This window comes from Chelonia mydas, chromosome 8, assembly GCF_015237465.2.
Source record: "Chelonia mydas isolate rCheMyd1 chromosome 8, rCheMyd1.pri.v2, whole genome shotgun sequence".
Lineage (NCBI taxonomy): Eukaryota > Metazoa > Chordata > Testudines > Cheloniidae > Chelonia > Chelonia mydas.
In genome coordinates, this window is record NC_057854.1 from 40801555 (window position 1) to 40823675 (window position 22121).

General features: G+C 50.9%; 2 protein-coding genes across 5 annotated transcripts in view; one reads left to right on the forward strand and one right to left on the reverse strand.

Annotated features, from left to right (window-relative positions):
• ATF6 (activating transcription factor 6) overlaps positions 1–2359 on the forward strand; it is a 386674-nt gene extending 384315 nt beyond the window's left edge. For both annotated transcript variants that reach the window (XM_043552969.1, XM_043552971.1), the window contains one exon: positions 2219–2359. In XM_043552969.1, coding sequence (XP_043408904.1) covers positions 2219–2352 — 134 coding nt within the window. In that variant the 3' untranslated portion in view covers positions 2353–2359. The remainder of the gene's footprint in view (positions 1–2218) is intronic.
• Positions 1–22121, reverse strand: part of OLFML2B (olfactomedin like 2B) — a 98480-nt gene that overhangs the window by 26987 nt on the left and 49372 nt on the right. For all 3 annotated transcript variants that reach the window (XM_007056301.4, XM_037907194.2, XM_043552965.1), the window contains 2 exons: positions 14858–15083; positions 2358–2948 (listed from right to left, as the gene is read on the reverse strand). In XM_007056301.4, the coding sequence (XP_007056363.3) occupies positions 2358–2948; positions 14858–15083 (817 nt within the window). The remainder of the gene's footprint in view (positions 1–2357; positions 2949–14857; positions 15084–22121) is intronic.

The window sequence follows — 22121 nt, forward strand, 5'->3', positions numbered from 1 at the left end:
GACCTCTGTCTTGATGTCTCGGTCAAAGCTCAAGGACAGGGTGTGACCGGCTGGACGAGAGCTGACCTGTGAAAGTCCAGGGAGACACATGAGGGAGGAGTTTTGGGGGGTTTGCATTTGCAGCCTTGGCCTGGTGAAATCTCACAGGATGACACATAAGAATGGCCCTACTGGGTCAGACCAAAGTAGCCAGTGCCAGGTGCCCTAGAGTGACTGAACAGAACAGGTAATCATCAAGTGATCCATCCCCTGTCGCTTATTCCCAGCTTCTGGCTAGGGACACCATTCCTGCCCGGGAGCTCCTCTAGGAATCCTGTACTCAGTGGTGGTCTGTAAATGAGCATAAAATCCATGTCTGCTTTGGCTCTGGTTTCTACTGGCAGGTGAAAGGATTCAAATGAAGCTGTTTTACCTGAGTCGCCTCTCTCCCATTTGCCGTGCCAGATGCCTTCTTGCCCCGTTAATATCTGTGAGGTACTGAGCACCTTGGGCGGACAAGGTGGGCTTGCACAGAGCTTGTGGTGTCATCCAGTCAGGTACAGTGATGAGTGCTTCATCACTGATAAGATTGTGTGTTCATTAGCGACCAGTCCTCAGCCAGGCTGCACCAGCCAGTCCCAGCCAATGCCCGGTCAGGTAGAATCAGGGAGCCCTGGCCATGCCCAGCCAGGATAGCAGAGGGTGTTTGTGAGTGTGTCTGTTGAGGGACAGCAGGGGTGTGTGTGTGTGAAGGGGACAAAGGGGAGGTGTCGGGTCATGCTGGTGTGTGTGTGTTGAGAACAGCAGGGTGTGTGTATCAGGTGAGATGACAGGTGTGTGAGAGGGCCAGCAGGGTGTGTGTGTGTCAGGGGAGATGGCAGACAGCAGGTGTGAGCGTCAGACACATAGCAGGGGGCATGTGTGAGTGTGTCTGGGGGACAGCAGGGTGTGAGTGAGTGTGTCTGGGGGTCAGTAGGGGGTAGGTGTAAGTGCCAGAAGGGTGGGTGGGTGTGTATCAGGGGGACAGTAGGGGCGTGTATGAGTATGTCAGGGGCAATGGCTGGTGTGAGTGTGTCAGGGGGGACAGCAGAGGGTGGGTGTGTGTGTCAGGTGGGACAGCAGCATGTGTGTGTGCATCAGAAGGATAGCAGGAAGCATGTGTGTGTGCATCCGAGGGACAGCAGGGGGTGTGAGTGAATACATCTGGGGGTCAGCAGGGGGTGTATGTGAGTGGGGTGGACAGAAGGGGGCAGGTGCGAGTGTCAGAAGGCCAGCAAGGTAGGGGGGTGTGTGTGTGTCAGGGGGACAGCAGGGACATGTATGTGTGTGTCGGGCGATGGCAGGTGTGCGTGTGTGGGCAGCAGGGGGTGTGAGTGAGTGTCAAAGGGACAGCAGGGGGTATGTGTGTCGGGGACAGCAGGGGGCAGGTGTGAGTGTGTGCAGGGGGACAGCAGGGTGTGTGTGTGGGTGGCAGGCGGCACATGTGTATATCAAGGGAGGGAACAGGATGGCAGAAAGGAGGGCAAGGGGCATGTCAGTGTGTCTCCCACCCTATAGAGGTCACAATGTCCTGGTTTCCCTGCCCCCCATGCTTTGTGCAGGAGTCGCACTGCCCCGGGCTTGACTAGTCATTGGGGACAAGGGCAGCATGAGGCATGCTGTAGCCCAGTGGTCAGGGCACTCGTGGGAGACCTGGATTCAAGTCTCAGTGGGAGACTCAAATGTGGCTTTCCCCCAGTGGGGGTGAGTGCTCTGGGCACTAGGTGTAAGGGAGCGCCTCTGCCTTGGTTATCTGGGAGGAAGACTGCCCTTGATTGGTGCCTGGCAACAGGAGAGGCTTCACAGAGAGGGGCCTCTCTTCTGTACTGAGGGGCCTAAGTCCCTTTTCTGGACAGGGCTGGGGCCGCACCCTCTCCCCAGCATTTCCTGCTGGCTCCTTTAGGCAGCTCCCTGTTCAGCGTGCAGGCTACTGTTAATTTTTTTATTTTAGGCCCCTCACTTTCCCCATGCATCATACGGGAGCCTGGGCAGCAGGGCCACTAAAGCCAGGCACTGCAACACTCAGCCTGTGTCCCAGGTCATGCAGGGCAATGCTAGCAGAGTGGGGGAACTGAACACAGGTGGGCCAAATGCCAGCCCAGTATCCTAACCACTGGGCCACCCTTCCTCTGAGTCCTTAACTCCAGCTGCTGTTGGCATCCTGCCGCGCCAAAATATTGCTGTTCATGCTTCTTTACAGGACCTGTGTTCCAAGCTATTTTTGCAATGAGCCCTCCTCAACCTCTGGCACACCTCCTGGGCAGCTCTTCAACACACTGGTCCACAACAAACTTACCTGGAGACCAAGACACAAGAGGAGTGGAGGAGGACTGACTCACCAATGATGCTTCTCAGATCTTCCTCGTCGAGGTTCTGTCTGGGCGTGGCAGGAAGTGTAGGGCTGGCTGGCATCGGAGTTGTCCCAGTTGTTGTCGAGATGTGGACTGTGGTGGCTGCCATAGCAATTGTAGCTTTGTGGAGGTTGGCTGTGGGTAGGATTGATGCAGTTGTGGGTGCCTGTGTACCTGTCTGGGTCACAGTTGCTGGTGTCCATGTGGCTGGCTCATCTACTGACGCACCTGTGGTGATGGCTCCAGGTGCAGTGGTGGTCTCCAGCGTGGCTGGGAGCTGGTCTACAATGGTGGTGGGAGCTGTAGGGGTAAGTGCTGATGTCAGCTCATTGGAGAGGGATGGGGCAGCAGAGGACAATGGTGGAGACCTGGTGGCAGTTTCTGCTACTGGGGACCCAGCAATGGCAAGGGCAGCTTGTGAGATGTACTCCATGGTGGGGGCGATGTTTCGGAGTGTCAGAGGCCCTTCCGCTGGAGCTGGTGTCCTCGTGGTGCTGCTCCGCTCATGGCTGGTGTGCCTCAACAGCTGATCTTCAATCAACAAATCGACCGTGTGATCGCCGCTGAAAGACTCATCCTCTGCCAAGCAAGCAAAACACGCATCACTGGGAGGTGCACGGCAGCCCCCGCCATGGTGGGACTAGAGCTGCGCAAGGGGAGCCTGGACTAGCCTGTCATGGTTCGTGAGCACTCCAGAGTCAGGCTTGTCAGAGGACACAGCACAAAGCCCCTGTCTCCATTGCTTACTGAGCTGCCCCAATATTTACTCTGGGGGCACCTTGGGGATGCGCTGAGCTGCTCAAAAGGAAATCCCCAGGCATCAGCAGTGGATAATTGGGGCCCACTGTGCAGTGCTGCTAACTCTCACAAATAACATGATATGGGCTCCTGTTGAAGGCAGTATTGCAATACATTCCAGCCTTCCTGTGACTTCTGAGGAGCTCCTCTCTACAATGCCATGTAGCCCAGTGGAAGGTGTGCAACCACACAAGGCCAAGAGTTGAAGTCTCAGCTCTTTCATTTGGTGGTGTTAATATTTGGCCATTACTATGGCCAAAGTTCATATCCATGGAGGGTAACTGTTCACCAATTTCAGAGATAAGGTAGCTGAGATCTTGCATATGGTCACTGCAGACAGAGCTGGAAACAGAATTCCAGTCTCTAATACAACAGGACCAACTCTCTTCCACCTTGTCCATCTGCCTTTCAGAAGGAACATGTCATATTAGGTGCTTCTGTAATTCTCCACAACACAGTGTGGCACTGGGGCACTCTTTAGCAGCTTGATCTCATATAAAGGTTTGACTCTGCTACTGCTTGCCTGCTAAGAGATCTGGGTTTTAACTCCAGCATTAGAAGCCTCTGCTTTTTTACATCCAGAGGTCCAAGGTTTAGTCCCCAGAGAGGACCCAAACACAGGTGCTATTATATAAGCTCTGCTGTCTGTGACCACCAGACCAAAACCTTCTCCCAGAGCCAGAATCCAGATGCCCAGTGCCCCACTGCAGTATCACAGCTACTGGTGTAACCCACTGGCCTCATGGGTGCTGTATCTCCTTGTGTGGGCTGGGCTGGTAGAAGAACACAGCATGCTTCCTCCCCCTATAGCTGACAAGGAAGCAGTCTATGCTGTGGATTTGAAGGCTACAGGTTCAAAGGCTGCTAATAACACATGTAGGAGAGAGGGGAAAAGTCACATCTTTGTAAGAAAGTTAGTGTAGGAAGTTCAGAGTAATTATTGCAATGCCTCTGCACTTACATGAGAGGAAAGTGATCAGGAACAGTCAGCATGGATTCACCAAGGGTAGGTCATGCCTGACTAATCTAATCGCTTTCTATGATGAGATTACTGGTTCTGTGGATGAAGGGAAAGCAGTGGATGTATTGTTTCTTGACTTTAGCAAAGCTTTTGACACGGTCTCCCACAGTATTCTTGTCAGCAAGTTAAAGAAGTATGGGCTGGATGAATGGACTATAAGGTGGATAGAAAGCTGGCTAGATTGTCGGGCTCAATGGGTAGTGATCAATGGCTCCATGTCTAGTTGGCAGCCGGTGTCAAGTGGAGTGCCCCAGGGGTCGGTCCTGGGGCCGGTTTTGTTCAATATCTTCATAAATGATCTGGAGGATGGTGTGGATTGCACTCTCAGCAAATCTGCGGATGATACTAAACTGGGAGGAGTGGTAGATATGCTGGAGGGCAGGGATAGGATACAGAGGGACCTAGACAAATTGGAGGATTGGGCCAAAAGAAATCTGATGAGGTTCAATAAGGATAAGTGCAGGGTCCTGCACTTAGGACGGAAGAACCCAATGCACAGCTACAGACTTGGGACCGAATGGCTAGGCAGCAGTTCTGCGGAAAAGGACCTAGGGGTTACAGTGGACGAGAAGCTGGATATGAGTCAGCAGTGTGCCCTTGTTACCAAGAAGGCCAATGGCATTTTGGGATGTATAAGTAGGGGCATAGCGAGCAGATCGAGGGACGTGATCGTTCCCCTCTATTCAACATTGGTGAGGCCTCATCTGGAGTACTGTGTCCAGTTTTGGGCCCCGCACTACAAGAAGGATGTGGATAAATTGGAGAGAGTCCAGCGAAGGGCAACAAAAATGATTAGGGGTCTGGAACACATGACTTGTGAGGAGAGGCTGAGGGAACTGGGATTGTTTAGTCTGCAGAAGAGAAGAATGAGGGGGGATTTGATAGCTGCTTTCAACTACCTGAGAGGTGGTTCCAGAGAGGATGGTTCTAGACTATTCTCTGTGGTAGAAGAGGACAGGACAAGGAGTAATGGTCTCAAGTTGCAGTGGGGGAGGTTTAGGTTGGATATTAGGAAAAACTTTTTCACTAGGAGGGTGGTGAAACACTGGAATGCGTTACCTAGGGAGGTGGTAGAATCTCCTTCCTTAGAAGTTTTTAAGGTCAGGCTTGACAAAGCCCTGGCTGGGATGATTTAATTGGGGATTGGTCCTGCTTTGAGCAGGGGGTTGGACTAGATGACCTCCTGAGGTCCCTTCCAACCCTGATATTCTATGATTCATTTAGCTATGAATGTGGATGTTGTGTTAATATTTGTTTTACTGTTGCATGTTTATTATTTGTATTTTGGTAAGGGGGGCTGTCCCTTTAAGAGAAGGGTGCAGTTGTCAGTGGATTTGAGACTGAGAAGCATGGATTGGAGGGATATTTTGCCACTTCCAGTGTGCAGAGAGGGGAGCTCCCTGATGGTGGAACTGCTACACAGAGCAGAGGTTGCTCAAGACAATCTGCTGTCTTAGGCAGGACATCTGTATTCTTCCCCTGCCCTGCTCAGCCTCTAGGACAGAGGTTCTCCACACAGGGGTGCATCAGACTTCCAGGAAGGGAGTGGGGGCATGGTGAGTGGTTATGGTAGAAGTGAGGGAGGCCAACTCTTGCAGGCTGCAGCACCACTCACTCAGGTTTGGCCTGGTCACCCTAGGCAGAATCTACCTCCCTAGGCAGGTGTTTAGTTTGCCTATAGCTAACTCCCATCATCCCCCTCCCCACTGCAAACCCCCTTCCTCCCAGGCAGCTCAGGGGAAGGATGGGTGCCAGGATCTGTTGTGAAGCTGTATGAACACCAGATTCCCTAGAACTGCATGCGAAGCCATGTGAGGCATAGGCTGTGACTGCTGGACAGTGCAGCTGGGCACAGGACTTATGGCATCACTTTGCTCTGCACTGGCCAGTCAGCTCTTCAGGGCAGGCAATGGCTCTTGCTCAGTTTGTCCAGTGCCTAGCACAAAGCATCTCCAAGCTGAGATAAGCTCCTGCAGTAGGGGCAAAAACTGCTGGACTCGATGTACGTTTGTGAGGGGTGGGGATGGCGGGGAAGGGCAAAAAACAAAAAATGTGACTTAAACTTTAAAAACACCAGAACACCCAAGCCCCTGATTTTTGGGTAAGACTTGTGATTTCTGACTGTCTGGGGCTGGCAATACTGGGCGCGGGCTTTCAGCAGCTTGGGTTTTTTAAGCCCTATGGGGAATCAGCAGGCCACTTGCTTGTGTTTGCTATTGAGCAATTACTAGGCTGCGTTCCTGGAGATTTCAAAACTAACAAATAGGAACCTTTGTTCAGTTCAAAGGCCCCTCTTAGCCTTTGCCATTTTCTCTCTGGGAGGTAATGACCCAGGACTGGCTCTTTAGAGTATGCTCTCTTGAAGCAAATATGTGTATCATACTGGGAGCCAGTATCAGGTACCAGGTCGGGCATGGATGTAGAGCTCAGAAACCTGTGTTCTAGTCCTGGCTCTGTCAGTGGCCTGCTGGGTGACCGTGGACCCCTTCTCTGTGCTTCAGTTTTGGGAATAAAGACGCTGACCACCTCTGTAACCCGCTGTAAGAGCTGTGTATGAACCTGCTATATTATATCATCACAAGGAACTGTCTGAGTGTGTTTCCCAGTCTAGTCCCTTGCCCTCCACATATCGTTTTCAGTTCCTAGATAACTGCTAGGCACTTTCTTTCAGTGCTGCTGGAAAAATCAGTCCTACTCCTTCAGGTAAGTGTTTCCCTAACTAATTGCTTCCCTAAATAGCCAGTATGGTGTCAGTTTGGGACTTAGCCCTGCATGGATGGCAGGTGAACCTCCCCTTTGGCGAGGCTACCCCTCTGACTGCACCCCTTTCACCTGAAGTCCCACCCCCTTCAGCCAGAGGAGCCCTCAGTTGCACCTGTGGCCGGAGGAGCCCTGGGCCGCCCTCCCCAGCCAACTTCCCAGAGCTGGGCTGGCCCCAGCACCACCCCAGGCTGCTGGCCCGACCCCCTTGGCCAGCCTGAGTGCTGCCGTGGGTGCCAGCAGGCCCAAGCTCCAGGCTGCCGGCTGGAGCTGAGCCCCCGCCCACTTAAGGGTAGAGGGGGAGGCCTCAGGGCAGAATATGGGCAGGGCCACAGCCTGGGTCAGTGGAGGCTTAGTCTGCCCTGGCCTTTGATATCCACCGCAAATGTAGCCCTGTCCTTTCTTTGGCTGATCACTGTAAATCCATCTATTTCAGCTTATACGAAAAACCACTCCCTACCCAAGAGAGGTCCTATTCATCAGTGTATTCAATCTGAAATTCTGTGAATTTGGAAAGCGTGCTAGATATCACACACAGGAGGTTCATAGTCATCAGTATGGCTGTTAGGTGGTGGTCTGTTTACTGCTCTGCTAATGTGTTCATATAGATTTGTAAATTCAACATCATACACTCGATTCATGAGGGTGTTAAACCCATAGATTGTTTTCCAGAAGTCTATAGTAAGTGCCTTAATGGTTTTTTCTCATACTCATCTATGTGGGATTTAAGACAACACATCCATTGCCAGCATCTGCTTTTCAATATGGAATTGGTTTCCTTCTTCCCTGTTTGGGGATCTCAGTGTGAATGCAACTGGCTGCCCTTCCTGCAGAAGGCCTGCTCCTGGGCCTTCAGAAAATGCCTCTAGTTGACAGCACAAATGGCTGAATAACAGAGTACTTGAAAACTGGTGAAGGGAGACCAGTATTCAATGGCTGTTTGGGTCTGATTTCCCAGGGACAGGAAAGGTCATTCCCCCACCAATTTCCTTCCAAGTTTATGATCCACAGATAGTTTGGGCATTAATTTTTCCAATTAGTTTACTAACCTCCTAAACCTCTGCAGACCCACTTTCAATTCTGAAGCAAGCATTTCAACTCTTGCTTTTATTGTGTTTGGGTCAGCAGTCAAGACACCCTTGCTCATTTTATGTCCAATACAGAAAATTTCTATTACACCAATTTATAACATTTTAAGGCTTCCTCTTGCTTCCTACAGCATTTTGCATTGTGCTCTGTAAGATGTTCAGCCCAAATTCAAACACTATCCATTATCATTTAAACTTTTTTAATCCCCTCAGGTAGCTGTGCAAATGCTCTTCAGACTGTCTTGGGGCAGTATTAATTACTGGGACACTGGTTCAGCAGCTCTTGTCTGGCCTGACATACTCACTACACCTAACACTGGTGTCATAATCTGTATCTAAAAGGTGGCATGGAAGACACTGGAAAACTAATAGCTCACTGATCATTAATATTCTTGCATGATGTACATACAGGCTGTGTACAAAGAGTTCATAGAATTGTAGAATATTAGGGTTGGAAGAGACTTCAGGAGGCCATCTAGTCCAATCCCCAGCTCAAAGCAGGACCAACACCAACTAAATCATCCCAGCCAAGGCTTTGTCAAGCCAGGCCTTAAAAACCTCTAAGGATGGAGATTCCACCACCTCCCTAGGTAACCCACTCTAGTGCTTCACCACCCTCTTAGTGAAATAGTTTTTCCTAATATCCAACCTAAACCTCCCCCACTGCAACTTGAGACCACTGCTCCTTGTTCCATCATCTGCCGCCATTGAGAACAGCCGAGCTCCATCCTCTTTGGAACCGCCCTTCAGGTAATTGAAGGCTGCTATCAAATCCTGCCTCTTCTGCAGATTAAATAACCCCAGTTCCCTCAGCCTCTCCTCATAAGCCATGTGCCCCAGCCCCCTAATCATTTTAGTTGCCCTCCACTGGACTCTCTCCAATTTCTCCACATCCCTTCTGTAGTGGGGGGACCAAAACTGGATGCAATACTCCAGGTGTGGCCTCACCAGTGCCAAATAGAGGGGAATAATCACTTCCCTTGATCTTCTGGCAATGTTCCTACTAATACAGCCCAATATGCCGTTGGCCTTCTTCGCAACGAGGGCACACTGCTGACTCATATCCAGCTTCTCGTCCACTGTAATCCCCAGGTCCTTTTCTGCAGAAGTTATGGACGTAGGCTAGAATTATATTCTTAAAATGTGTTTGGCAAGCAATGCATAAGCACAGCATGCCCTAGACAAAGGAATAAGCAGTTTTCTGATCATTCTGGTCCTCAGGTAAGGATAATGAAGGTCCATTTACATATGTAAAAGAGTAAACAACTCTAGTAAGCTAACAAGTGGGGGAGGAGACAGCATGGTATCTATACCCCAGCAGGAAAAAGAAGCGTGGTCTGCAATTTACTTTTCAGAGCATACATTGCAAAGGTTTACTGGTCTGTAAAGATGGGGGAGCTGGATCTCTACTGATAAGTAATTACATCATCTGATTATAGGAAATATTACTGTACTATCAAAGTGTATCAGGAAAGGGCTTGTCTGAAAGCTTATGACACTAGTAATTAGTATCATCGTGAAGTGTTTGTATTAGCGCAATAGGAGGAAATACGGATATTCACTGATATGATGCTTTAAAAGTCTGTGACCAAACATAGGGAGAAATAGGTTCCCACCCAGACGGGAGGAAAGGCAGCTATCTACCTGTCTCCAATGAGATTAAGCAAGGTGTGACCAAAAACAATGAAAGCTCCATTGACATATGAATCGGCAGGGGGCTGGGCAGGCCACAGGAAGGGAAGAACAGTACACAAACACAGAGTTTGGGAAGCTGTATGGAGGGAAAAGAAGCCATCTTGGCATCCATCACGGGACAGACACCAGGGTCCAGAGGTCTTGCAAGGTGAGAATGCTGGGCCCTTCAGCCAGGGGGGCTGAAATCTCTAGGAATGAAGGTTGGCAAAAGACTGTAGCTTGTTAATTTAGGTCTTTGCCGTTAGAAAGCTTATTTTTACTGTTGATGGTTTACAATCCTAACTTTATTCCTTCTACTTGGTATCCCCTAACCTATGTCCTTTTGTTAATAAACATGTTTTATTTTTCAAATAAACAAATTTAGTCCTGTACTTAGGGAAGGGTGTATTTCCCCCAGCTAAGCTAATAAGCAGTGATGTGCTTTTGTCTCCTTACAGGGGTGAACACACAGTATTATTCCTCTGAGTGCCTCAGGAGAGGGCTGGACACTTCAGGGCAGATGGTTTGGGGGACAATTGGGATTGATGTGTGTGTTGAGGTCACTTTGCCAGGTGAATCAGAGTGTGGCTGGGGGGTGCCAACTTGGCTGCTGGAATCAGAGCTGCTTAACCCACAGACACTCAGTGCGGGCTTATCTGTTGGCTGGGCACATCCAGACAAGAGAAGCACAGCAGCAGAACCTTTGGGGCATGTAGGTTCCAGGGCAGGCAGTGACACAACCCCTCATTGGTCTAGCTCAGCAGTTTGCAGCCCAATTAGCACACAGCTGCAGCTCAGCTCAGCTGTGTGCTAAAGGGCGGCCTGCAGGCCAGGGATTGCAGCAGCCACATGGTGAGGGTCTGTGGCAGCCATGTAGTGGGAGTCTGGGGCTGCCGACCAGCCACGTAGGGTTTGGGGCAGCTGCGTGGTGAGGGTCGGGTGGGCAGCTGGCCGGCCCTGTGGGGCGGGGGTCCAGTGTCAGGGTCCGGGCTGCCGTTGCCCTGCCACCCGGCCTCTGCAGCCCAGGTAACACACTGTGGGCTTCAAATGTGGCTCACAATGTGTAATAAGTTGAGAACCACTGGTCTAGCTTGCACTCCAGAATATAACAGCCAACTGGCATTTGCTTAAACATGTAATTCAGAGGCTATTTTGGCTTCTGAGAGCTTAGCAGTCTCCTTTTCAACAGTTAGACAATGCCACATAATGTAAACTCACCCTTATCAATGCACATCTGCACTTTAACTGCCTTTTCAATTCCACCCATGTCATTTACCCAGGTCTTTTACACTTTCAATCGCTCCCAGCTTTTCATATTTTCAAACTCTGTTTTTATTTCCTCCATTAAGGTCAATGGAATTTCTCTCATTGAATGCATCACTGTAGTTTTGTGATTTGCAGTCTCCTTCCAGATACGACAGCCCTTGGGAGACAGGTGGAATTCTATGTACTGTCTGTTGCCTCTGGTTCATAGTGAGCCATTTTCAGTAAATGTGTTTTTACCTAACTTCCTGGCTAGGCTGATTTTCTGTCCTAACACAGGTGATGAATTTGCATTTATTGTATTGAGTTTTAAAGAAAACGATGAGTTTCAGAGTAGCAGCCGTGTTAGTCTGTAGTCGCAAAAAGAAAAGGAGTACTTAAGGTGCCACAAGTACTCCTTTTCTTTTTGGTAAGAGTTCCATATCCCCTTAGCTACTGCACAGTAACACTGTATTACTCTCCAGTGTGAAAGTTTAAAGAGTGCAATTCTGACAATACTGTTTAGTCACATTTGTGCAGCTATCATTGTGCCCACCAAATAATCTAGGTTATTGCTTTGCTGTTCTCCCAGTGAACAGACGCTCTGGGCTCTAACTCTGTGACACACTGTAGCAAAATATTTTTTCTGTTCCATGTTCTCAGCCACATCTAGTGCAGATGGGTCTTTGCCTGTCAAACACTTCTCTTTCCATGTTGTTTTGGCTTCCTTCATTTCTAGCTCTCCCTTTTAGAGAAGGGTATGTGCTATAGACCACTAGATCAAAAGGATGAGGTAGATGAGGCTTTCTTCAGACAACTAACTGAAGTTTCCAGATCACAGGCCCTGGTTCTCATGGGGGACTTTAATCACCTTGACATCTCCTGGGAGAGGAATATAGCAATGCACAGACAATCCTGGAAGTTTTTGGAGAGTGTTGGGGACAACTTCCTGGTACAAGTGCTGGAGGAACCAAGTAGGGGCCACGCTCCTCTTGTCCTGCTGCTTACAAACAGGGAAGAATTGGTAGGGGAAGTAGAAGTGGGTGGCAACCGAGGCAGCAGTGACCATGAGATGGTTGAGGTCAGGATCCTGACAAAAGGAAGAAAGGAGAGTAGCAAAATATGGACCCTGGACTTCAGAAAAGCAGACTTTGACTCCCTCAGGGAACTAATGGGCAGGATCCCCTGGGAGGCTAATATGAGGGGCAAAGGAGGCCAGGAGAGCTGGCTGTATTTTAAAGAAGCCTTATTGAGGACACAGGAACAGACCATCCTGATGTGCAGAAAGAATAGCAAATATGGCAGATGACCAGTTTGCCTTAACAGTGAAATCTTTGGTGAGTTTAAACTCAAAAAGGAAGCTTACAAGAAGTAGAAATTCGGACAGATGACTAGGGAGGAGTTAAAAATATTGCTAGAGCATGCAGGGGTATAATCAGGAAGGCCAAGGCTTGATTGGAGTTGCAGCTAGTAAGGGTTGTGAAGGGTAACAAGAACGGTTTCTACAGTTATGTTAGCAACAAGAAGGTGGTCAGGGAAAGTGTGGGATCCTTACTGAATGGGGGAGGCAACATAGTGAGAGATGATGTGGACAAAGCTGAAGTACTCAATGCTTTTTTTTGCCTCGGTCTTCACAGACAAGGTCAGCTCCCAGACTGCTGCACTGGGCAACACCGTATGGGGAGGAGGTGAGCAGCCCTCAGTGGTGAAAGAACAGGTTAAGGACTATTTAGAAAAGCTGGACATGCACAAGTCCATGGGTCCAGATCGAATGCATCCGAGGGTGCTGAGGGAGTTGGCTGATGTGATTGCAGAGCCATTGGCCATTATCTTTGAAAATTCATGGCGATGGGGGGAGGTCCTGGACAATTGGAAAAAGGCAAATATAGTGCCCATATTTAAGAAAGAGAACCCGGGGAACTACAGACCGGTCAGCATCACTTCCGTCCCCGGCAAAATCCAGGTCCTCAAGAAATCCATTTTGAAGCACTTAGAGGAGAGGAAGGTGATCAGGAACAGTCAACATGGATTCACCAAGGGCAAGTCATGTCTGACCAAACTGATTGCCTTCTATGATGAGATAACTGGCTCTGTGGATATGGGGAAAGCAGTGGATGTGATCTATCTTGACTTTAGTAAAGCTTTTGATACGGTCTCCCGCAGTATTCTTGCCAGCAAGTTAAAGTAGTATGGATTGTATGAATCCATCCATCCAATAAGGTGGATAGAAAGCTGTTCAGATTGTTGGGCTCAACAGGTAGTGATGACACTAAGCAAGTTCGCAGATGACACTAAACTGAGGGGAGAGGTAGATATGTTGGAGGGATAGGGTCCAAGGTCTAGACAAACTGGAGGACTGGAATAAAAGAAATCTGCACTTGTCCTTGTTGAACCTCATCAGAGTCCTGCACTTAGGAAGGAAGAATCCCATACACCACTACAGGCTGGGGACCGACTGGCTAAGCAGCAGTTCTGCAGAAAAGGACCTGGGGATTACAGTGGATGAGAAGCTGGATATGCATCAGCAGTGTGCCCTTGTTGTCAAGAAGGCCAACGGCATATTGGACTGTATTAGTAGGAGAATTGCCAGCAGATCAAGGGAAGTGATTATTCCCCTCTGTTTGGCACTGGTGAGGCCAGACCTGGAGTATTGTATTCAGTTTTGGTCCCCCCCCTCCACTACAGAAGGGATGTGGACAAATTGGAGAGAGTCCAGTGGAGGGCAATAAAAATGATTAGGGGGCTAGGGCACATGACTTACCAGGAGAGGCTGAGGGAACTGGGGTTATTTAGTCTGCAGAAGAGAAGAGTGGGGGGGGGGGGGATTTGATAGCAGCCTTCGACTACCTGAAGGGGGGTTCCAACAGCTTGGCTGTTCTCAGTGGCGGCAGATGACAGAACAAGAAGCAATGGTCTCAAGTTGCAGTGGGGGAGGTCTAGGTTGGATATTAGGAAACACTTTCACTAGGAGGGTGATGAAGCACTGGAATGGGTTACCTAGGGAGGTGATGGAATCTCCATCCTTTGAGGTTTTTAAGTCCTGCCTGGGATGATTTAGTTGGTGTTGGCCCTGCTTTGAGCAGGGGATTGGACTAGATAACCTCCTGAGGTCTCTTCCAACCCTAATATTCTCTGATTCTAAGGTGGCACATGGACTAGCTGCTTCCTCTGTCCCAGGTCACTTAGAGTACGTCTATGCAGCCCACAGTAGCAAGTCTCCCAGCCTGGATCAATAGACTGGGGCTTGCAGGGCTCATGCTAGTGCTCTAACAATAGCTATGTAGACTATGCTAAGATTATCTCTGCAGCCCATCACTTTGAGCACCTCATCCATCCTTTTCAATCCCTTCCCTGCTCCTTTCAGTGTCTTGTACTCACTCATCTTCACACATCTGCTCCTCCACACTTCTCTCTTGTTTTTCATTGTCCCTGCCTCCTCTGCTTTGCCAGCGATGCCAGCCCTAAATGCCCATTTGGCTGCTTCTCCCACAAATGTGTGGTGCTTTCTTCCACACTGCTCCATGTACATGGAACCAAGCCGCGTGCTCCTTCAAATCCCTCCTCACACTTTCTGCAGAGGTGCCCGTAAGATGTCAGAGAGCCAGTGGTGGGGGTAGGCTGAATGGCTTGCAGGGAATGCAGATATCATTAGAATGAACGGCCTGGTGATGCAGAACCTAACTGGTCCATGGAACCCAGGACCCTAGCTTCTCCCTCACACATTCACTTATGACTATTCTCTCACAGGGTCACATTTTGAAAAGGTACAATCTTGTACGCAGCTTGGACAGCCAGGCTGCTGAGTGGGGAAGAGGCTGATTGGCTACAGACTTTACCCACCCCATTGCTAAGAGGCCCAGATCTCCAATTCCATGAAGCCAGCCATGGCTGCAAACACAACTCACGTTCCTCTAGGTCATTTTCTGACTCCGTGAACTTGGCCTTGTAATAGGTGATGCCTCGAATGATGGTGGGCTTGGAAGGAAGCCGGCTCCGCACATGCATCTTCCTCTGCAAGGGCTGTTTTGGTTTCATTGCCTCTGGAGCGGGAAGCAGCTGCTGCAGGGACTCGACAGAGTTGATTTGCTGAGAAACCATCTCATCTTGCAGGAATCTTTCTTCGTATTTTTCCTTTATGAGATAAAAGGAGATGTTACATGATGGCCAAAATACACAGCCACATTGCTGAGTGTGTTTAGCTGGGAAATGGAAGAGTGGATCTATACCATAGTTGGTCTGACTTGTTGCCCTTTAAGCAGCACACCTTGTCCTTGTTTAATTTGTCAAGGTCATCAGTACTTAATTTTTTGCTAGTGGAAAGACTGTTGTGAATAGTAGGGATAAGCAATGCTATGGGCTTATATTGCGTATGAGGTACAGTATGGGATGCATATGTGACAACAGGGACATACAGTTCCTATGATCTTTTCTAAATTATATGTTGCACATACCAGGATGTTGATAGTGTATGTTGTTAGGGTGTTTGCAGGGGCTGGTGCTTAGTGTTAGTGTAATACATGGACTTAGTGTTTGTGATCATGTCTCCATCTAATGGCTCATACCACCTCACAGCTAAAGGAAACCACCTTTTAGCTCAAGAGGCAGTGCCTGTGTTCCAGGTGCTGAGAAGCTAGGGTTCGATCCCCCAAGATGGCTGTAACATCTGTCTGCGTATGAGGCTATGGTTAGTTATGTTAGGGCATACCAGCTGTTCAGCAGCACATTCATGGCTTACTCACTTCCTTCTATTCAATCGCTTCCTGCAGAATTGGAGCTTTTGTTTAAAAAAAAAATATTTCTAGTTTTACAACTGCAAAGACAACTCAATGAGTGTGAAGCAATGCAGGGCTGTCTTCCTCAGTCTGCAGACAAATGCTGACCAAAACAAGAGCACTGAGCCATTCATTTTATTGTTCATTCTGAAGCCCAACAATGACCACTGCAATTCCAACATTAATATTTCACTAATGATCATTTCTGCAGAAACTTCCAGTCACATGGAGCTGGGGATTGTAGGAGGATCTTGAATACCATCATTTCCTCCCCCTAATCTGGCCCTGAGTGTATGCGCTGTGTGTGAGCTGAGTATACACTGTATATGAGGAATGCTGTATGTCAAACAGTTGCATTGTGTATGTGAGGATAGAACTGTATATTGAGTGTAGGATATATTACACATGGGGCATGTGCTAGGTGTGTAATCATAGACAGCTGGGCTGTATATAATGATGGTACAAGTATGTGCTGCAGATGAGGTTCCAGCATTTCACAGTGTACTTGAGTGTTGGATCCATTTACACATAGCAAAGGTAAAAATACTTAATGAGGAAAGGAGAATGTGAGCCTGTCGAATGCCTGGGGCAGCCTGCCGGGGGGAGCAAGGAGTTCCCAGGGGCTGGCTTTAGAGGTCAGTCCATTTTCAGGCTGCAGGCTAATACCCCTGATTTTTATCTCATTAAAAGGAAAGGGAAAGAGAACCAGAACCGCTGCAGCAATGGCTAGTTGGCTGAAAGGATGGCTCCAGGGTTCCTTTTAACCCCTGGCTGAAATTAACTACAAGAAAAGAAGAATTTTTGGAAGCGAGATCACTCAGGGTAACAAAAGTGCCGTGCTTTGCACTTCAGCCTGGATGGGAATGGAATCTCTCCAGCATTCAACTGGCTGCTAGTGAGATTAACACACAAAAACTCTGTTGTGAAGCAGTCTGGGCGGTGTTGCACACAAAAGGCCTGACAGAAACCCACGAAAGCAAGGCAATGTAAAGCTAAGCCACCTAACCCTTCAGCCCCAGAGACACAGTGTGCCATTACCCTAGACCACACACCACAACCTTCATTTCACCCCCTTTTACTCTTGCGGATACACCACTTTACCAGAACATTTCCCCCCAAAACCAGTAGTTGTGGGTGTTTGGTGCATTATTATGTGGTTGTGCTGGGAGAGGGCAGTTTGGGAAAGGGCTGTGCGCAGAAGGGCTGCGGGCAGGTGGGGCAGAGTTAAGGTTATGATATGTGGTGCATAGTCCTTGTGGTAATAGCAAGGTATGTGCCTGTGGTGGGAGGAGTGGAGGGACAGGCATGCTAGGTGGCTTAGCTCTTTATTGCCTTTTGTGGGCTTCTGTCAGGCACACTGTGTGCATTACACCCTGCACTGCTTGACAGCCATTTCTGTGTATTAAATTCCTTGGCATTTGCAATGCTTAGCGAAGGTGGGGCTGGTGAGGAGAGTGAGGGATGGACCTCTTGGGGGTAGAAGTGCTACTGCTGATGAAAAATATTTTATACATCAGCAGCTGTGCTTGAACCCTTCTCTGCTGTATGGTAAAATTGGAAAGAGAAGCTCCTAAGAGAGAATGTTTTATGTACATTCAGCCCCATCAGTCAGCCTCGTACGTGCCCCGTCCCGATCAACCAGTTACACTTGTGTGCACCAATATGAACCCTGACCCATAGGGCACCTGCTCCTAAGCCCACTGAGTGCACCACTCATGATGGAGTCACTGCCGGCCCCGCCCCAATGCTCAGGGACAGCTTCCCTGCTTCACCTCTAAATCTACCTCCCCAGATCACAAAGTGCACAGCAGAGTCTGCAGCTGAGCACCAAGCTGGGCATCACCAAAACACTCAGAGCAAAATCATCCACCTCTGGAGGCCATGATTGTGGGGCCCATGATCCTGGGGCTGAGGCTGCCTTAGTCACGGACTACAGCCTGAGCACATTACGTGGTGTGAACATCACACACAAGTGCCACAGCGCTTTGCCATGCTGGGCCTTCCTCAGCAGGGAGACATGGCTGCTCATTGGTGAAGTCCCCCAGCAATTCAGCCTCCTCGAGCAGCTCAGTTTGGTCCATTCCTTGGAGCTAGAGCTCAGAGCCTCTACTAGGCCTTGTGGGGCTGCTCCCTGCCCCCTTGTCCCAAGAGACCCCTCCCCCCACTCTGCCAGCAGCACCGTTACAGAAAGGGGGAGATTCAGAGCCACACTGTTGGCTCTGGGACAGTGCACAGCATGGATCAGGCTGGGAATGCTAAATCAGGCTGGTTCCCTGCAGCCTGAGTTAGAACAGCATGAGGCTGCTCTAAATTACACCACCTGCCAATGGCCCAAAGGGACTATGACAGCAACTAGAAATTGCACTGGGAAGCCCCAGTCATGCCCCTTTCTTCTCATGCCCCCTATGACTACTACTGAGAGGGATGGGGTAGGAACTGCTGTACCAATTCTGCACTGCCCCCTATGCTGAGCAGACCACACCAGCTTTGGGCGTGGCACCTGCCAGCACAGGGGGGACTTGGTGCCCCCATCTCTTCCCTTTGAAATGAGTAAAATCAAACTGCAGTTTTTCTTAGAAACCCTAACAGCTGAAGCGGCGCTCTGTGCCCACTCGGCTGGGCAGCAGGGCTGTGCACAGAATAGGAGATGGCAGTAGAGCCTGGTAGTAGCTGGCAGGGGAGGATCGTTTCTCTGGATTGCATAGTGGCACGCTGTCCACACACTGCGCCCCCACGCCCAGTAATCATTGGCTCTACCTCACTGCAGCACAGACATTCCCAGAGAATTCCATCCACCTCAAATTGCTGCTCCATGCTGCAAAGTGACATCATGATTTCCAGACACCAACCCTCCCATCCATCTCTGACCTCAAACCAGCACCCCTTGGGAGGGGCACAGAACAGGCTGGTCCTGCTCCCGCCTACACTCTGGGTTTGCTGGATTGTGCTGACTTCAGCAGGATGGAGTCTGAGGAGCGGAAATCAGGTTTGCTAAGCAAGGAGAAAAAGCATTTTGAACTAGTTTGTCTCATTGGGGTGGCTACTTGCCTAAGGGAAATGCCCTCATGAAGCCACTACAGGTCCATTGACCCCCACCCTGCTGATGTCTGAACCCCCACAGACCCAGACTCCACTCTTAGTGGAAACGGGATGGAGCAGAAATTCTCTGACAAAGGTCAAACCCTGGAAGTGACCGCTCTCTGGAATATCAGCAGCCACACCAGGACAGGCTGGATGGGCCCGTGGGAAACACGGAGTGGGGCAGGTAAGCAGATGCCGGAGGGGTTATGTACGGAGCACTAAAGGGGCAGGAAGCAGGTGCTAGAAGAGTTGTATGGGGAGCTGGAAGGGGCAGGAGGCAGGCACTGGAGGACCTCTGTGCAAAGCAGTAAGGGGGCAGGAAGCAGGCACTGGAGCGATTGTGCAGGCAGCGAGGAGGGGGAAGGAAGCAGGTGCTGGAGGGGTTATGCTGGGAGGAGAGAACAGGTCAGAAGCAGGCATTGGAGGGTTTGTGTGTGGAGGGGGCAGGAAAGAGGTGCTGGAGGGTTTGTGTGGGGAGCATGGAGGGACAGGAAGGAGACGTTGGAGGAGTTCTGAGGGGAACAGGGAGGGGCAGCAAGCATGAGCTGGAGAAGTTTTGTGGGGAGCAGGGAGGGGGTGGGAAGCAGGCGCTGGAGAGGTTCTGTGGCGAGCAAGGACGGGGTGGGAAGCCCACACTGGAGGGGCTGTGTGGGGAGCAGGGAGGGGGTGGGAAGCAAGCGCTGGAGCGGTGGGGTGGGGAGCAGGGAGGGACAGGAAGCAGGCACTGGAGGGGTTGTGTGGTGAGCAGAGAGGGGCAGGAAGGAGGTGCTGGAGGGGTTTTGTGGGGAGCAGGGAGGGACAGGAAGCAGGGGCTTGAAGGGTTGTGTGGGGAACAGAGAGGGGCAGGAATCAGGTGCTGGAGGGGTTCTGTGGGGAGTGGGGTGGGACAGGAAGCAGGCGCTGGAGGGGTTGTGTGGGGAGCAGTGAGGAGGCAGGAAGCAGGTGCTAGAGGGGTTGTGTTGTGAGGGGAGAAGGGATCAGAAGCAGGCACTGGAGAGGTTCTGTGGGGAGGGGGTAGGAAAGAGGCGCTGGAGAGGTTTTGTGGGGAGCAGGGACGGGGTGGGAAGCAGGCACTGGAGGGGTTGTGTGGGGAGCAGGGAGGGTCAGGGAGCAGGCGCTGGAGGGGTTTTGTGGGGAGCAGGGAGGGGCATGGAGCAGGCACTGGAGTGTCTGTGGGAACAGGTATTGGGCAGTGTAGTGGGAGTAAGGCTGCATCCTGCCCACCCTCACTCCGCAAAACTCCCGGAAGCAGCCGGCACATCCTTGCAACCCCAGAGGGGGTGTGTCTCCGCACGCTACCCCCGCCCCGAGTGCCGACTCCGTAGCTCCCATTGGCCAGGAACTGCGGCCAATGGCAGCTGTGGGGGCAGTGCCTGTGGGCAGCAGTGAGCGGAGACCCCCGCACCTCCCACCTAAGGGCAGCTGCCAGAGTGGTGTGCAGGTTGCTTTCAGGAGCCACCCAAGATAAGCGCCACACCCCTCACCCTCTCCTGCACCCCAACCCCCTGTCCCAGCCCAGATCCCTCACCCAGTACCCAAACTCCCTCCAGAGTCTTAGGCAGCTGTGGGGGATGGGAGCGGGACTTGGACCCGTTCTGAGCACCACCAGAAATTATACAGAACAGGGCTGGGGCAGGAATCAGGTGCTGGAGGGGGTTTTGTTGAGAGGAGTAAGGGGCAGGAAGCAGGTGCTGGAAGGGTTGTGTGGGGAGGGCACAGGAAGGAGGCACTGGAGGGGCTGTGTGGGGAGGGGGAAGGAATCAGGCGCTGGAGGGGTCATGTGGGGAGCAGGGAGGGACAGGAAGCTGGTGCTGGAGGGCTTGTGTGGGGAGCAGGGAGGGGCAGGAATTAGGCGCTCGAGGGGTTGTGTGGGGAGCAGTGAGGGGCAGGAAGCAGGCACTGGACGGGTTGTGTGGGGAGCTGCAAGGGGCAGGAAGCAGGCGCTGGAGGGGTTATGTGGGGAGCTGGGAGGGGGCAGGAATCAGGCACTGGACAGCTTGGGTGAGGAGCAGGGAGGGGCAGGAAGCAGGCACTGGAGGGTTTGTGTTGGGACCCGGGAGAGAACAGGAAGCAGGCACTGGAAGGGTTGGGATGGGAGCAGAGAGGGTCAGGAAGCCGGCACTGCAGGGGTTGTGTGGGGAGCTGGGTGGGGGTGGGAAGCCGACGCTGGAGATTTTCGGTGGGGCTGCAGGCTGAGCTGGGAGCAAGGCAGGGATGGGAGCAGCTGCGGGCAGAGCAGGCTGTAAGCAGCAGCCCTTCAGCAGGATGCTGCTGCTTGCAGAGCTGAGACAGAGCCGAGAGGGCCTGCAGCCAGAGAGCTGAGCAAGAGGGGCCTGCAGGGGATTATCCCCAACACAGAGCCAGCAGCTGGCTCAGGCTCTTGGACCCCCAGGATCCAGAAGAAAGCTAAAGCACTGGGGGTCAGCCTGGCAAGGGGGCAGTCTCCTTTGCCTGGGGCTGAACCAATGGTATGTAGCTAGGGACGACTGTGGGCCTTTTGGGACAATTGGTCTATAACTTTTGCCTGCTTAGGAATTTACCATGGAAAGTAGGTCAAGTTATTTTCAATAAAGAATGTTCTAAACTGGTGCAAGAGAACCAGACAGAGACACTACATTAGTCTGATGCAAAAGGCCATGTTGATATAAGCCAAGGACAGAAGAAGTTATGCTTGTTAAAAACATCAAAATTGGAATGTCTGATATTAGGACTCAGTGGTGGACAAAATAATGAGGCTGTTCCACCCGCCACCCCCTTTGGGGTTCCTTACAGAAAGAGGGGCAAAAACCAGAGAGACGCTACTGGAGCAAGCTTCACCATCATGGCTGCCACCCCCACCATCTCCTGGGCCCAGACCTGGTTTAACACGGGAGAGGGATTGGCGTGCAGTAACACCTTTGCCCCATATATTCCATTTCAATTATACACCAAGCCTAGTAGTCTAATGGTTGCTGTGTCTGGAGCAGCCGCTAGCAGCAACTGTGCAGGAAGTGCTGTTGTAACTAGAGGGGCCCCAATGAGAAATGCCATGGGCTGATCCTGGGCAAGGTATCTGCAAGTTTCCTGATTGCCTGTCCTAAAGGACGAGATTGGAGCAGGCACCCCAGGCACAAGAGAGTCTGAACCCTCGGCTGGGTGCCCCCAGGGCCAAGCCACGAATGCGACTGTTTTATCTTGAATTGTAACAGCTGAAGCCATGGTGTTTTCAACCCTTCCCCTTCCTGCCAGGCCTAGTAAAATACCACTCCTCTCAGCCATGGCTCTGGGTGTTTATGTGACCTAGCAGCTGAAGCACCTTCAGTGCGTGCCTCCAAGT